The sequence below is a fragment of the Amblyomma americanum genome, chromosome 7, assembly GCF_052857255.1.
Source record: "Amblyomma americanum isolate KBUSLIRL-KWMA chromosome 7, ASM5285725v1, whole genome shotgun sequence".
Taxonomy (NCBI): domain Eukaryota; kingdom Metazoa; phylum Arthropoda; class Arachnida; order Ixodida; family Ixodidae; genus Amblyomma; species Amblyomma americanum.
In genome coordinates, this window is record NC_135503.1 from 61,638,056 (window position 1) to 61,652,890 (window position 14,835).

The following is a 14,835-nucleotide window of genomic DNA, read 5'->3' on the forward strand; positions in this document are numbered from 1 at the left end:
CTCTTGATGCGAGCATTATCCCAGAGTACCATAATATATTATCCCAGGGCTATATTCAAGAGATGAAAATAAGAAGTTCAACAAAATCGGAAATGTCCTGCTGTTCATTTCTAATTCTGAAAGCCTAACACTGCTGTACCAAGTTCCACAACTGGCATCATTTATTATCCGCCAATGGTACATTAATCTGGATGCAAAGGTGCGAAAAACAGCTGCGTTTAGAGTGCGCTGAGGCGTGACAAACCTTTAAAGGTGCCACCAGACCTACATGTCGACGTCTTCCACAGAGTTCCGTCAGCTCGCGGTGCAGTTCTCAAAGAAAAGGTCGTACGCAGTTCCGTTGCAGATTGTCTTGAACGCGGTCTCGCATCCCTGCAGCTGTTTTCTGACAGAGTCGTTCCAAACGTGCAGACCACATTCTACGCCGTCTGGAGGGAAAAAAAGAGGAGAGAGGGCACACCTAACGTAAAACAAGCGTTAATGACAACATTGTATGCGTGGTTCGCAATCCATGTTGACTCCATCAGGGATTTATTTAAAAATGCGATAAAACTCATGCTGAGACAGGTTACTCGCGGTTCATTTAGCTTTTGAGCTGCGCTCATCCAACGCATTTAAAACTATAGAAACGTGGCAAAAGCGACTTGGCACTCTGCGTGATGCGAGGGAGTATTGACAGGCTTGAGGGCACTTATAGGCGGCGAAGGCTATCTGCGCCCAGAATAGCTTTACATGCAAATCGAAGAATTAAGATTTTTGAACTGTAGAAGAACTGCAGATCGAACTAGTTTGTGTTGATGCATAATGGTGGTTCAAGAGCGCAAACACACACAGAACAAGAAAGAGACGAGACACACACAAACCAGCGCTGGTTTGTATGTCTCGTCTCTTTCTCGGTCTGTGTGTGTTTGCGCTGTTGAACCAACATTAAGATTAGCGACTTGGTAATTGTGACGGCACTACGCAGTTAATTTTTTTTCTCTAGAGATACTAAGAGGAATTAGCATATAGTGCTGTAGGCTCCTAACACAAGTGGCTGAGTTTGCTTCGATCGCACCTCCGAAGTCGTGGTGCATGATTTCCGTTTTTTCATATTGTATCTGTTAGGGGACACTTCTAATTTAACAGGTCAGAATAAAAGTCCGTTGATTCTGCATCATTACTGTTTCCGCTTGTTCCTCCATTAAATGTCCTCGGATCATTTAGCCTCCGCATGCACACCGATAGTTAGGCGGGGCATATTGAAGCCATTGCAATTATACTCCCCTTCAAGCAGGTGGTGAAAAAGTTTTACTTCTTTTTCATGGCGAGCAATTCTGTACTTGTACCTATCGCTGTGAAGTGATCCGCTGTCACCGGGTGGCGCTAAAAGCGGGTGGCTCAGCCTTTAGGAATTCAAGTAAACAAAACAAACAAAAACGAAAACATGGGTTTTCAAAGTAGTTTTGTACGGTCATCCCAGCACGTGCTAAGAGGCGTGAGCCGGCTCTATCGTCTCATTTTGAGCTCACAAGACTACCATCTCACGCAGTGACATTGGTGTCTGATAGAAGTCATCGTTCTCAGTGTTCTAGGCGGTGGTTATAATTTAACAAATGATATTAACAATTTTTTTTTTGCCTGAACATGGCACCCAGTCTGCCATCTACGCTAACTGATGTGACATTTATGCGAACTTTAGCCTGTGTATACAGGCTCATACCACTGGTAGAATTGGTTATATACAGTAATAACGTTGGGAAAATAAAATAAATCAAACAGAACGCGTTTATTGCATGTGTATTATCGTTTAAACAGTAATACCCAATTATTCATGCCATGCAGCCGGAGCATTAAGGCTGATAACGAGTGGTAGTGGATTTGAAATGAAACTGCAAAGCTATAAACTCTTCACGCCTGCAGTTATAAAGTATTTTTCAGCACAACGCCGCTTGAATTCTCGGGCATTTTCAGCCACAATTATATATTTTATAATTATAATTTTATATAGCGCTACGCTTAATATAGCGCTAATTTCGCTTATGATGCACGTCAAGCAATGGTTACTCGAGAAGAAACAGACATGCCGCTGTAGTTCAGCACTTACATTCATCTTGATATGTCAGAACACCACAGTGTTCACTAGCATTTATGTAACGGAGAGTGTAGTTAATTCCTTCGCCACCTGAAAAAGTTCAGTGTGGTGAATAGACAACTAATCAATCGTTGTAGCACTTCTATTTGCAGCTCCAGGACGTTCCGCCCCACAAACCACACTAATTATCCGGCAGCTGCTGCCGGTAGTAATAAATCGTGTCACTTAATATAACTAAGCCAACTGCTGTGGTCTTGCTTTTGTGCGTCGCCGCTGCCGCCATTGCACGTGCAGCCTCCGAGATAGAGCGTTCGCCTCATCTGCGATAGGTGGTCGGTTCGACTCCCATTGCCGATAGTCAATCCCTGCCCGCAGATGGAATAGTTTGTGGGCGACAGAGAGCAGTGTCAGCCCTTAATGCCTTCCAGTAACTTTTCTTCCTGCCTTCCAGTAACTTTTATCACATTATCAATGGGGACAGTGCCGTGCCCGGCAATCAACGACGAAATAAAATATTGAGCGGCCGAAGACAGATCAAGTTTTTTGTCAGTTCACCCATTTCTCTGGATCATGAGGAACCTCTTCAGCAGAGAGAAGGTACTTATTAGCAGAGTTTTCCTCCATGCCTCGACAAGCGAGGTTCTGGAATTTCTCTGCGCTTCAGTTGCTGTAGTTCTGTTCATGCACTCTGAGTAGAAATATTTAGTGATCTTGTCCAAGTGCGCGAACATAGCGAGATGGTTTTTATGTCTCTTTTTATATGAAGCACATGGGCGATCATAACAAGACTTCTCTATATTAAGTAATGGAATTTAAGTAATGTCCACTAGCGATTCGCGGTTACAGGGTGCTATATGGGAGGGAACAGTTTGGTACACGGTCTTATGCGAATAGTGTACAGCCCACACAGTCTATAATTTGGATAAAAAGTGATGACATAATTAAGTGTTAGATTGATTTTATGATTTTCTAGCGGTGTTTATTGCCTCCTGGCCTAGCAACAACGAGGGTTCTTAATTATCATTATTCTATGGCAACATGTTTGTGTGAGGTGTACTTCCTTTTAAATTCTTTTCTACTTCTTATCTTCTCCATATTTTCCCACAGACTTGTCGTGTATTTTTTACGCATTGCTGTGCTCTTTGCTGACTCAGTCGTAGTCATTGTCATTTGTAGTCGTTGTAAATTTTACAAATAATTTTTTGGGGGTTCTTGTTCTGGCAGCCACCTTCCTTTTCTCTCCCTCCTCTTTTCAACATGTGAACGGGGTATTTCCCTCTCCCCAGTTTGCCACCTGAAAACTGAATTAGTTGGAACGTGCAAACAACACAACGCCGCCGGACGCCAGCCACATTTTCTTAACAGCGGGGCATCTGATGCTAACGCAAGAGAAAAATGTTTACGGGAATGCCACATGGTGGAAGGCTGTATAAAGGAAATCAGGTTAGCAGATCGCATAATCATATATTATTTATTATTTCTTCATCAATTCTTCAATTTTAGTTGCTGAAAGGTTTCAGAGTTTCCTTAAAATAATTCTGAGTTAGTTTAATAAGCCTTCTTTTTGTCGGCGATGTCTTCACAGAAGAGAAGTTTTCATAGCGACCATATTGCGACAACTGAAACTTAAACAGGGTATCTGAATGTCACATGAAAAGGGGCATACACCTATGCACTAGTGCAATTTCAGAGAATGCACAAGTGCGATTGGAACGCGCAGGATGTTCTATCTCCGAAAAACACGCATTGTATTTGCGACGAGCCTGTGGCGCTATCGTTTCAGTTCGTGTGAATCGATGTCGAAAAGATTTGGAGTGCGTCCGTGCTGTCGCGAGAGTGCTCGTTGTGGAATACCCGTGGAAAAAGACGTTGAATAGCAGCAGGGATGAGAAGGTACGAAAGCTGGAATACGTGCAACAACGGACAGTTCCTGATTGGCAACTGCAACCGCGTTTTTAGTGAAAATAATTATTGGACTCAGGGAATTGTCCTGGCAGACATAAGGAACAGTAGCGCGATAACCCAGAAGTGTGTTCTTGGGAGGCACACTTGATCGCTGCCGCCGCTTCTCCCTCCCCCCCCCCAACCCCCCCCCCCCCTTTTTTTTTTACGGTGACATCCAGCCTATTAGTTACACAACTCCTCATTACTTTTGAAGCGGCTGGAAGCGACCCGATGGTGTTTCCTTTTGTCGCGGACGAAAGACTCTTCGTGGGTGACAAAGGCAGGCAAGCCTATGAGACACGTAGCCCTGATCCCTGACAGCGGTTGAAGCTATAATGAGTGAAGCCATCCGTGGGTCGTTGATCCTTGAATGCAGCACGGAGGTTCGAAGGTAGAGCCCGAAGAATGCAAAAAGGTGGTTAGAAACGGGAGAGGGCGCGTTAAGGGCGCCATTTGGACGACAGGAAACGAGAGGTTGTCGGAACAATGGGAAAGGAGACGATGCTCGGCTGGTGGTCCAGAGACTGGGTATGTGCCACTCCAACAGAGGACAAGAACAACAACGACAACAACGAAAACAACAACAACAACGAAAACAACAACGAAAACAACAACAACAACGAAAACAACAACAACGAAAACAACAACAACAACGAAAACAACAACAACGAAAACAACAACAACAACAACAACAACAACGAAAACAACAACAACAACAACAACAACAACAACAACAACAACAACAACAACAACAACAACAACAACAACAACAACAACAACAACAACAACAACAACAACAACAACAACAACAACAACAACAACAACAACAACAACAACAACAACAACAACAACAACAACAACAACAACAACAACAACAACAACAACAACAACAACAACAACAACAACAGGCGAGCTCTGGTGGTGACCGAGATCAGACGTGCATCTCTCCTCGAGCAGGTTCCCGCAAGACGGCGGCGGCCACGTGAACAAGACTCCTATGATGCGTCCGAGCACGGGATGACCGGCCCAGGGCTCGTGCGCTTCAATGTGCACGGCAGCCGAGGACGCCCAGTGGCCCATTGACATGGACAATCCGCGGAAACAATAAAGAAGACCGTCCGATGCGTCCGGTACGATCCCATGTCGAAGGCGGTTTCAATTCGCTTTGAGGCGGTCGTGGCGCAAGCCTTTCGACCCCTCTAGGGCCGTCTCATAGTATGCTCAAAATCGCTTGAGATTGAACCTGGGAACAATGATGGAATATGCTACGGCTGCAACTAAAACGTATAACTTGGTGAAGAGGTAGAGCAGCCGCTCCTGCGTCAAAGGCCCTGGAGCGACTCACGTCTTGCGCTAACTTTTCAATACTCTTGACTGTCACCGGCTGAAAACCTATTTTTTTCGTCTTGTAGTTTAATTAAATTTCATGCTTTGCATATTTTTGTTGTAAAAAATTCTCTCGACTTACTGAACTCCGTCTATACGGAAGGTTGGATTGTGTCAACACAACAATGCCTTTACCAGTGCTTAATAAGTAGTTTTCGATGATTTTTTATCAGTAAATAAAGTGCGCCTTAGAACAGCGCTGAGCGTAGCGTTATACCCTCGCACTGTATTATGTCACCATCAATTTCAATTTCCATTCTAGGTCTTCCTTTCTCTGTTTTCTCCTTTCTCTTGAGTAGAGTAGCAAGCCAGAGTCAAGTTTCCGCTGGCCGATCTTTCCATCTTTCCTCTCATTAGACTTTTTTTCAACTCACGGTGTGGCATGTTATAGTCGAATTTCTTATATTTGCTCCACATCAGATTCACAAACTGAGTGGCTGCCTTGAGGGTCATATCACTTCAGGTCGAGAAGACAGTCCCTTCCTTTATGAAATGGAAAATGTATATGTGCTCTTAATTTAACGCCTTCACCAATTTTTCTTTTGATTTTAACTTCATTCTTTTATGCAATACATCATCTTTTCAGACATTGCCCTTGACGAGTGGATTTCTTTGAGCCCTCATTGAGAAGCCATTCGAATGAAGTCAATTCAAACTTCACAGCATATTACTGTCCTTGGTTCCGAACACTTTTTCCTAATATAATAGAAAAATAAAGGTTGATATGCCCACACTGAGATGTCTCTGCTAGTGTTAATAAAATTGTATCGAGCTGCAGTTCCCTATTTATCCTTCAGTTCTAAGCAGTTACGATAGCCACAATTCTCAACATACCTGACGCCACAACCTACACGATAATCATGGCTATCTAGATTTATTTTAATGCGTATGGTAAACGCGCAAACATATTCAAAAATAAAAACGCCTATAGCAAGGAGAAGAAAGTCTATACAGCTGTTGATTTTTTCTCGTTGGAAACGCAGCATTTTTTTCGGTGGAATACATTTATAACGAACTGATTACCTTGTTCCAGGCTCACAGTCATCACTGGACCCGAGCTCTTGCCCAACTCATAAAACCTTCCATAGAAATGGGATGAGTTCCTGCAATCACATTCCGACATTTGCGTTAGTAGGTTTATATGAAAACATAATAATATGAAGTGATTTAGGAAGCAGCTTCATAGAACGAAAATTCCGCAGTGACTGCAGCTTTTTTCAGAATTGTAAGTATAATTTCTTAGTAAGCGGCAGCTGGAAAGTGTAATTGTTAATTGAATCGAAATTTTCCGAAAATCAGTACACCTAGGAGAGGCACCAGTGACGTTATCAATAAGTGCCTCAAATGCAGTAAATGCAGTAAATGTGAAACGCATAGATCAGTGCCTACTTATTGGCTCAGCAGTAGAGAAACTGGTGACATGCCGCTGATAGTACACAGCAGGCTTACTTCATGTGTTGCTATTGGTTACATGCTGGTTTTTAGAACTGATTTGGTGAGGCTCTCCAGGCGCAACCTTTTTTCGCTCTCTGCATGTATGTAAATATTCCTGGCTTGTGTATTATATACAACCCGACAGTCCCCTTTAGTTGAAGGGATACTTTATATCTAGCGAATAATTTTAATTGGGGAAGAGCCCAAACATGCCAAGGACCGACGAAGAGAATGCTGGGGATAGTGTCCTTGAGAAGTTCGCGCTCTTGCCAATCGATTAGTGTCAATTGCTCAAATTGACTGAGGGTAAGTGGCACTAAATGAACGGCAGCTAAGGGGCTTGCTTAAACGATCGCTCATCAAAAAACGTTTGGTATCTTCAAAGTAAGAGACAACTGACACGAAAGCGTCTAATGATGGAGCGACACTGTCAGTGTAGGCTAACCTCTACGTGCAAGTGTTATGCGATAGCGCTGCTGTCCGTTCACTGTTTTGCTAGAGTGCAAGGGTATGGGCTGTGGCGCTTCATTCATAAATGATTATCAGGGCACTTTTGAATGGCGACCCTGCAACGCTGAGAGCCCGAAGTTGAGTACTCAACACGGGTAAGAGGGCGTTAGGTTCTGAACGAGATCATGGACATTAAGATATTCGGAGGGTTTGCTGTGGCACAGCGGCATCGACAAGTCGAAAATCTGACGGAAGGGCATTGATTCGAAGATTGGGGGCATAAGAGAGTGGAGGGAAAGCCCACAAAAACAGCACGAAAAAATAAATATTCAAATTGTTATGGGAAAAACACACAGATACACACAGAAAGGTACACAAAGGCACGCATAGAAAGGTACAGGAAAGGTACGCACAGAACATGTCATAGCAAAAATAATCATAAGATATCGTACTACGTCTACTGCAAAGAGCGAGCAACTTCACATTGATATCCCGTAATAGCCATGTCCTGCGTTTGCTGAGGTTACACTAAACCCACGAAATTATTTTTTTGTATCTGGCTACCTGGCTCTGCGGTCCTGCTTACTACATCTACATTCTTTTGCCAGACATATCATCGGTTATCTCATCCCCACATTGCACTCAAAAGAGCATGTGTTCTTAAAGGCGTCCAGGCGGAGCCGGACTGGCTCGACAGAAAATGAGCCGTCCTTAAATGTGATACCAGTACTTGCAAGTGTAGGAAAGTCCTGTTTTTATTTCGGTGGGGTAATGGCAGGAACAATTTGAAACACTCACCGAATCGGGCCGTAGTAGTAAGTTTGATTAAATGAATAATCAGTGGTATTCAAATATACTCTGCTGGAATAGACGCAGATGTGCTGTGGTTCGTAAGGAAAGTGATTGCAGCTGCTTTTCTTGAGCCATACTGGTTCAGTAGTGTTGAGGGCCTGTAATATAAAGCTTTTATTGGCTGATGATGGGACGCTTGACCTCAAAAACCAATTTGTAGCAAGGAGTTAACATAACGAATAAATAGGATTTAAGTTAACACAACTTGCTTGAGTGATGTACAACCCCCGTCGAAACGTCCTTCGGCCACAGCGTTCACTTGTAGTGCAACGAATGTCCTTTGAATGCTCTATGCAGCGGAGCATTCAAAGTACATGTCAAGCAGCAACCTTCAAGAAAAGAAACCTTCGCTTAGCTTTTCAATGCCCTTTTGTCTCTAATGTTGTCGTGATGGCTCCGTTATGCGGCTCAAGTCTCTCAAGTGATGTCAAGTCTCTCAAGGCTCAAGTGATGTCATTTGACCAAAACTGTCTCAAGCAACAATTTTTGGGGTACCCTTGATTCCGCGTCCTGGTTATTTAGTTGCACAACAAGTGCAAAAAAAAAACGAGGAGAAAAAACTTGAGCGTACACTTAAGCTCTGCCTTAAGTGTATGACGCTATAATGCTAATCGCTCCGTTCAGCCGGCTGGGGCCGTCTTTCCGTATCATTTTTCACTCACAGATACTGTTCTATCTTTCACCATCACCTGACACTTAACCCACCTTTAGTAGTACAATGCGATTGCATTAGAGATACTTCCCACGCAAGTACTCCTTCTTAGTCGCCTAGGATCTGCCTACATACTCATATGAGCGGTATTGATCATTTTCTACATTCATAATTGACTGGAGGTCATCATACCACTACTGGCGCAGTGGTGCAGCGGTTAATCGATGCGCCACTGCCAAGGCAGGTAGCTGTTTCAAACACAGCCACCGGTGAGGCTTCTGAGACTGAGGCTTATCTATTTATTTATTTTAGTACCTCAAAGACCCAAAAAAGGGTCATTACGTGAGGGGTGGTTGTACAGAAATGTAAACAAAACAGGAATATGTTCTGTACAATGTCAACATTAAGGTTCAAAATACAAATTAAACAGACAAACTGCTCGCAAAATGAAAATGCAAAACGCTCATATGCTTTCGAATACAAAAGAAAAACAAAGCAAGAATAAAAGTGAGGAAGAAGCGCTGAATGGTGGGTAAGAATTCAATAACGTATTAGAGAACAATAAACCCACATAGTAAAACAAAGTGCAATATATCAACGTTAGAGGGGAAAGGCACATGAAAACCTAAAAGGCGTCCAAAGATTTAGGCTTATCTTAGAATGCAAGCGCGTCTTCTATTATTACAGCGGCATTGGGAAAGCGGTTCCAATATTTTGCTGTTCGGATGAAGAAAGACTGCTCAAATGTTTGTGATTTTGGGCAAAGGGATGACACATTTGGGCTGTTTTTGTGACGAGCTGAAAACGGTGAGTGTTTTGTGACATAGATACTTAACGGAAATGAATAGTAGAAGCGATTAAAGAGAGCTAAACTGGCTAGTTGCTCTTCCCGAGCTACGTTTTCTGCCCAGTCGTTAATTTAGCTGTCACCTGCCATGGTGGACAATTGCTTACAGCCCGGTGGGCAGGTTGCCATATTGCCACAAGGTCACAAGACACAGTTGGCTGTTGGCTGACCTGTTCTTTTACTCACGGCGCCGATGACTACGACCCCGAAGACGCCGGATTTTCTGCAGAATGAAAGCCTTAAAGCTATCTTGTTGAAAAAAAAATGGAACGTTGCACTGCTGCATCATCTAAGGCTTCCATCATAATATTCCATAAAAGAGACCATAAAAGTCCGGAATTTTGAACGCGAGAGCATTAGTACCTCTATGTAGAAAAAACATTGCCCGGAGTCGGCGTTGGCCACCGTTTGAAGCTTCGCAGCCGGAGTGGTCGGAGAAGGCGGTCCCCCTAGGTCACGTAACCTTGTGGCGTCATCACAACCTGCCCACCAGAATTGTGAGCAGACAGACCATCGTGGCAGGTTGCAGTTAAAATAATGATTGGTCGCCATAGGTTGCTTGAGAAGAGAAACTGGATCGCACAAGCCCCACAGGTAGCCAGACCTGCTACCGCAGGGCAGTGTGGCATCGTTTAACCACTGAAGTAGAGAATGACAGGTTCCGCATATATGGGCATTAAACTATTAACGCCATCGCGTCATACCTCCGCAATTTTTTTCACTGTCGTCCTTTCAGCCATAATGTGCGTGTCATTGCGCAGTCGTAACTCTACGAGATTCTACTTCTGAGACCGGTTGAACGACGCCATTCCCGCCCAGCTACTTTAGATGCTGTGTTACTATGGCGCAGTTTGCAGCGCCCGAATCTCTACGCAGGATTCCTTTGAGAGCTGGACCCGTGCAGGGAGCCGTTTTATGCACAAAATCCCCATGAGCTTTACTATAGACGACGTTTGCGGCAGGTCATTCTTCTTTAGCAAGTATTACTCCTCCGAAACTATACTGAATGCGGAGGCTAGCCAGAACACGGTTTACTACCCACCGTACGAATAGGCTTGAACGCTTATTAACTTTTTTCAGAAGACGTGCGAAAAGCGTAAAGTAATACATCTTGTTTTCATTCTTAATCCACAGCCCTGTAAAACAGTTTGGAACGTAAAAGCGATTACGCATTTTGAACTAAATTCTTCCTGCGGGTTTGTCACTCCAAAGAAAACTTGTGGCAGAAATATTGGAATACGTAATGACATCGTTTATTTAACATTAGCACTGCTAGAAGGCTTTATCACCGAGAAAATGTTTTCCTATTTTGAATGCATTGCACTAGGGACGAAAGTACAATCTAGCCGCCTGCTGGTTTAAAGAAACTGCGCAATATAACTGCCTGACTATATACATGAAGCCTCTGTTCTTTTGTGAGTATTTGTGCGAAATTTGAGCTGCGGTACTCTAAGCACAGGCTCTGCACGGGGATGTTTTTTCTCCGACTAGAAAGTGAGAAAAAAATTTGCTTCAGTGATTTTGTTTTTCAGGAACAGTGCCTAATTGTTTTCTACTGAAAAAGAGAAGAACAACCATGGTGTCTCAAACCTCATCGGCGGCTGCTTTTGAAACAGCCACCTACGAGCGCAGTGGCATGTGGTTAAATCACATTGTTAAACCACATTAAACCACATTGTGATTAACTCGTTTCGTTGCCGCTCTTTATTTCCTTTTTTCCCCATATCCCCCTCCCACGTGTAGGGTAGCCCACAGGGCATCGCCTGGTTAACCTCGCTGCCCTTTCCGTCCTTCTGTTTCTTTCTCTCTACTGAAAAAAACATTAAAAGCTCACAATTGTATCAAGTATTGTTGAAAATATGGATTGGCGTGAAGGCATGCCATGTTTATTTGTTTACGCTCAAAAAGGCCAGTATGCGGCTTCATCACATTGTTTGTGACGCGACATGCGACCAGATTTATCTGGAATGACTAGCAGCTGCGCGCAAGTGTTCTTCAACGTCATTCGAGATTGTAGTAGGTGATTCTTGCTATGTGTCAAAATTTGTTCTGCAGGTTTAAATTGAACGCGGCTGACACCAGCGGTGATTGTGTTTTCGACGTCTACCGAGCAAGCTTGTTGCTATCGTCGCCATGAATACTTCAGTTCTTTACGGGCTCAAGTCAGTCCAATAAGGAGTTAATTTCAGTGCAAAGTACTGTGTTCGTCTCTCGTGCACGGTGTTTTGGCCCCACGTTACAACATTGCCCAGAGAAAGAAAGACCTTCCTTACATTTCTTTCTTCTCTCCCTCTGAGATCAAATTCTATGATTTTTTTAGGACTCATTTGTTACCCAACCGTCAAAAGAAAGACCCAAGAGTTGCTTGCATACTATGGTAGGCGTTTAACTGTTTTGTTCAAACAAAATGATAAAGTGACTAAACTAAAAGATAGACACAAATTGCTGGTATTTTTGCGCAAAAGAAACATATACAAACTTATCGATAAGTTGTGCTCTATTCGCAAGACGCAAGAACGCTTAAATGCACAAAACCTGCTGAGGAAAGACGAGGAAAAAGTTTTCCGACCGAATACTATCCAGGGCGAAAAATGTGAATATAACACAGCCTCAAGTGCTTCCAGAACCAGCGCCAGCATAAGCAGAACGGATTCGCTTCCCCATGTCAAGCCAAACAGCCATCGACACAGCGCCTCACGCTATGTGTTGAAATTGAGGTCGTTGTTGTTGTTAACCTCATACAATGGCACATGATTAACACACTACACTAAACTGCACTACACTACTCTACAAGTTGAATAATACAGTGAGTTGATTGGTTTGGTTTATGGTTTGTGGGGGTTTAACGTCCGAAGGCGACTCAGGCTATGAGGGACGCCGTAGAGGGACGCCGGGCCGGCAGCCGAGCGCCATAACCACTCAGCCACCATGGCGGCTACAACTGGGATTTAAATCCGTTTGACTGAAATGATCTGTCGAGTTTCCATTTGATAGATGTGCACGACGTTATACTATTTACTTCACGGAGGATTCAGTGTAGGAGATAGCGCAGTACTTCCATAGAGCTTCAAAACACAAATAATAGCTACCCTTAAACTCTATGCAACACAACTTGCAACGACATACAATCTCCTTTAGAGTAACACGAACATTAGTGTGTTAGTGTACTTAAAGGAAAAATTTCCCAGTCTTGGGGCTCTTTAAAGAATAGTTCATTTCTCTTCTTCAAAGCCACGTTGTAGGACAGATATAGAACTCGCGTCTTTAGGGTCACCAGCCAAGCGCCATAACCACTTAGCCACCGCGGCGGCTGACAGTGAGTTGAAATTGAGTTGATATACTATAGAAGTTACTAGCGTGTAAATCGTCGTAGTCTTTCTTCTGTCCCTTCCGCGCTTACATATGTTCGGCGCCAGTAGCACCGCCACCGTGAGCATGCAATAGAGCCGGATGTAACCAACGGCAGCTTTGTGTAGCCACACACGAAGATGACACGGCGGCCACGGAGGCCGAACAAAAGCGGGAGACCGCTTTTGAGCGTCAGTCAGCGAAAGCGCGGCGGGAGACGCTGAGCACGCTGTGACAGAAGACCCTGCCGAGCCCGGAAAAGGAAAGCGGCTGAACGCGCCGGCATGTAGAGCACCAAATGCTGCGAGTGAACCAGATTACGCTGTCTAGCCAAGAGAAGCGGCTTATGGCAGTAGCTCATCAAGCCGCGAGAGCATCCAGGGAGAACATGCAAGCTGGCCAGCTTGGAGAACAGAAATGGGTGAAGGCGCGGGCACGTTAAGAAGCTAAAAGACATGCCAACAGCCTCGTACGGCTGACATCATAAATGAGTCCTTCCGGAGTGCCTGTGCATTTGCTGCAGTGCATCTCATTCTTAAGCCTACTCGTCACGAAAAGAAAGGGTAAACTTTTTCAGTAAACATATCGTGTCACTAAATGGGTATAATATTCACATTTCCCAAGCAGTTCTTGGTTTCACATACTCTGGCTTTGCAGAAGAGTTAATGAACTCACCATAAGCAGGTCTGTCAGGTTGAGAGCATAAGCGCAGTGTGAGACTCTAAGAACAAAAAGAAGAGCCTTAATGCTCATATTCCTGCCTCGGAGGCACAGTACGCGGTACACGGTATAAATTCCTCGCCACGGCGTATTGTCTCCGGTATTTATCGATAAAGCTTTAGCGGAGGGTAGGTGTCGCCATCTGAGCTTTTCCACCGTATATAGGATCTACAGAGACGTATGTTGAATCATCACCGCCGAAGGCAGAGCATGCCAAAGACGCAAGGGAATTCTTTGCAGTATGTCGATTAGTGTCACTGCCTCCCCAACAGATCGACGACCTTACATCTCCAAGCGTCACTGTCATTTTCAAACGCTAGCTGTGACGTAGCGCGATGGAGCGGTTTCATTTGTTTTCTTGAAGTCGCTTTGCTTATGCATTGTTTGAAATTACCCTCTATATAAAGGACGACATATTTTATTATCAGAGCTACTGCATCGCAAAGTTCATAAGCAGCAAACACAGCCTTAAATACGAGAAACTGCTGCCTTCAATAAAGTACAATGACAGGCAGACGCCAATGCTCTGCGTTACGAAGAATTTGATGCCCGTAAAGATGATCTGTCGGTCAGGCAGATTTTAGTTGCCCTTCTGATGGACGCCATAATCAAATTCCACAGTCTGTCATTTACACAACCGGGCACGTTCCCGTTATTCCCGTTCCCGTTAAGTTATACATTTTCGCGCCCGTTATTGAGCATTTGGCTTTTGTGGTCCGGTTTTTCACCTCATCGCAGCCCTGTACTACAAATTTGGAGAAGCGCTTCTAGGCGACGTTTAACCATTGGCGCCAACTTTTGACACCGGAGATAGAACGTGAGGTGGAGGCGAGAAGTCTGGAAGTATCTTCGCTTTGCATGAGCTCTACTGCGCGGGTAAATTTCGTTGAGGTTGCGAGGCAGATGATGCCGTCATTTGCTAAAAGAGAAATGATTGAAATGGCCCCTTGAATAACGAAAATGAACAAAAACGCATCAGTGATAAAGCGCATCAGTGAAAAGATTACCGTGTAAGTGAAAAGATTACCACAATAACACTAATTAGCCAAGACACAAAAAGTTAGGGCATTAGATGCCGATGCGACGCATGGCGAAACGTTTTTGGTGTGTCTTTAAAAAAGGGGAAAT

General features: G+C 44.0%; 1 protein-coding gene across 1 annotated transcript; it reads right to left on the reverse strand.

Moving 5' to 3' along the window:
* Nucleotides 1-294: 294 nt before the first annotated feature.
* Nucleotides 295-13,756, reverse strand: LOC144097730 (uncharacterized). Its single transcript, XM_077630369.1, has 5 exons — nt 13,663-13,756; nt 8,087-8,238; nt 6,428-6,507; nt 2,087-2,164; nt 295-428 (listed from the first exon to the last, which is right to left on the reverse strand). The coding sequence occupies exons 1-5, from the start codon at nt 13,738-13,740 to the stop codon at nt 295-297; spliced, it is 522 nt and encodes a 173-aa protein (XP_077486495.1). The 5' UTR covers nt 13,741-13,756.
* Nucleotides 13,757-14,835: the final 1,079 nt, after the last annotated feature.

Excerpts from the sequence above, each read along its gene's own strand:
- LOC144097730 (XM_077630369.1), bottom strand. The coding sequence starts at position 13,740 with ATGAGCATTAAGGCTCTTCTTTTTGTTCTTAGAGTCTCACACTGCGCT. Across the intron at positions 6,508-8,086 it reads TACTACTACGGCCCGATTCG|GAACTCATCCCATTTCTATG; the intron begins GTGAGTGTTTCA and ends ATGTGATTGCAG. Across the intron at positions 2,165-6,427 it reads GACTGTGAGCCTGGAACAAG|GTGGCGAAGGAATTAACTAC; the intron begins GTAATCAGTTCG and ends GAACTTTTTCAG.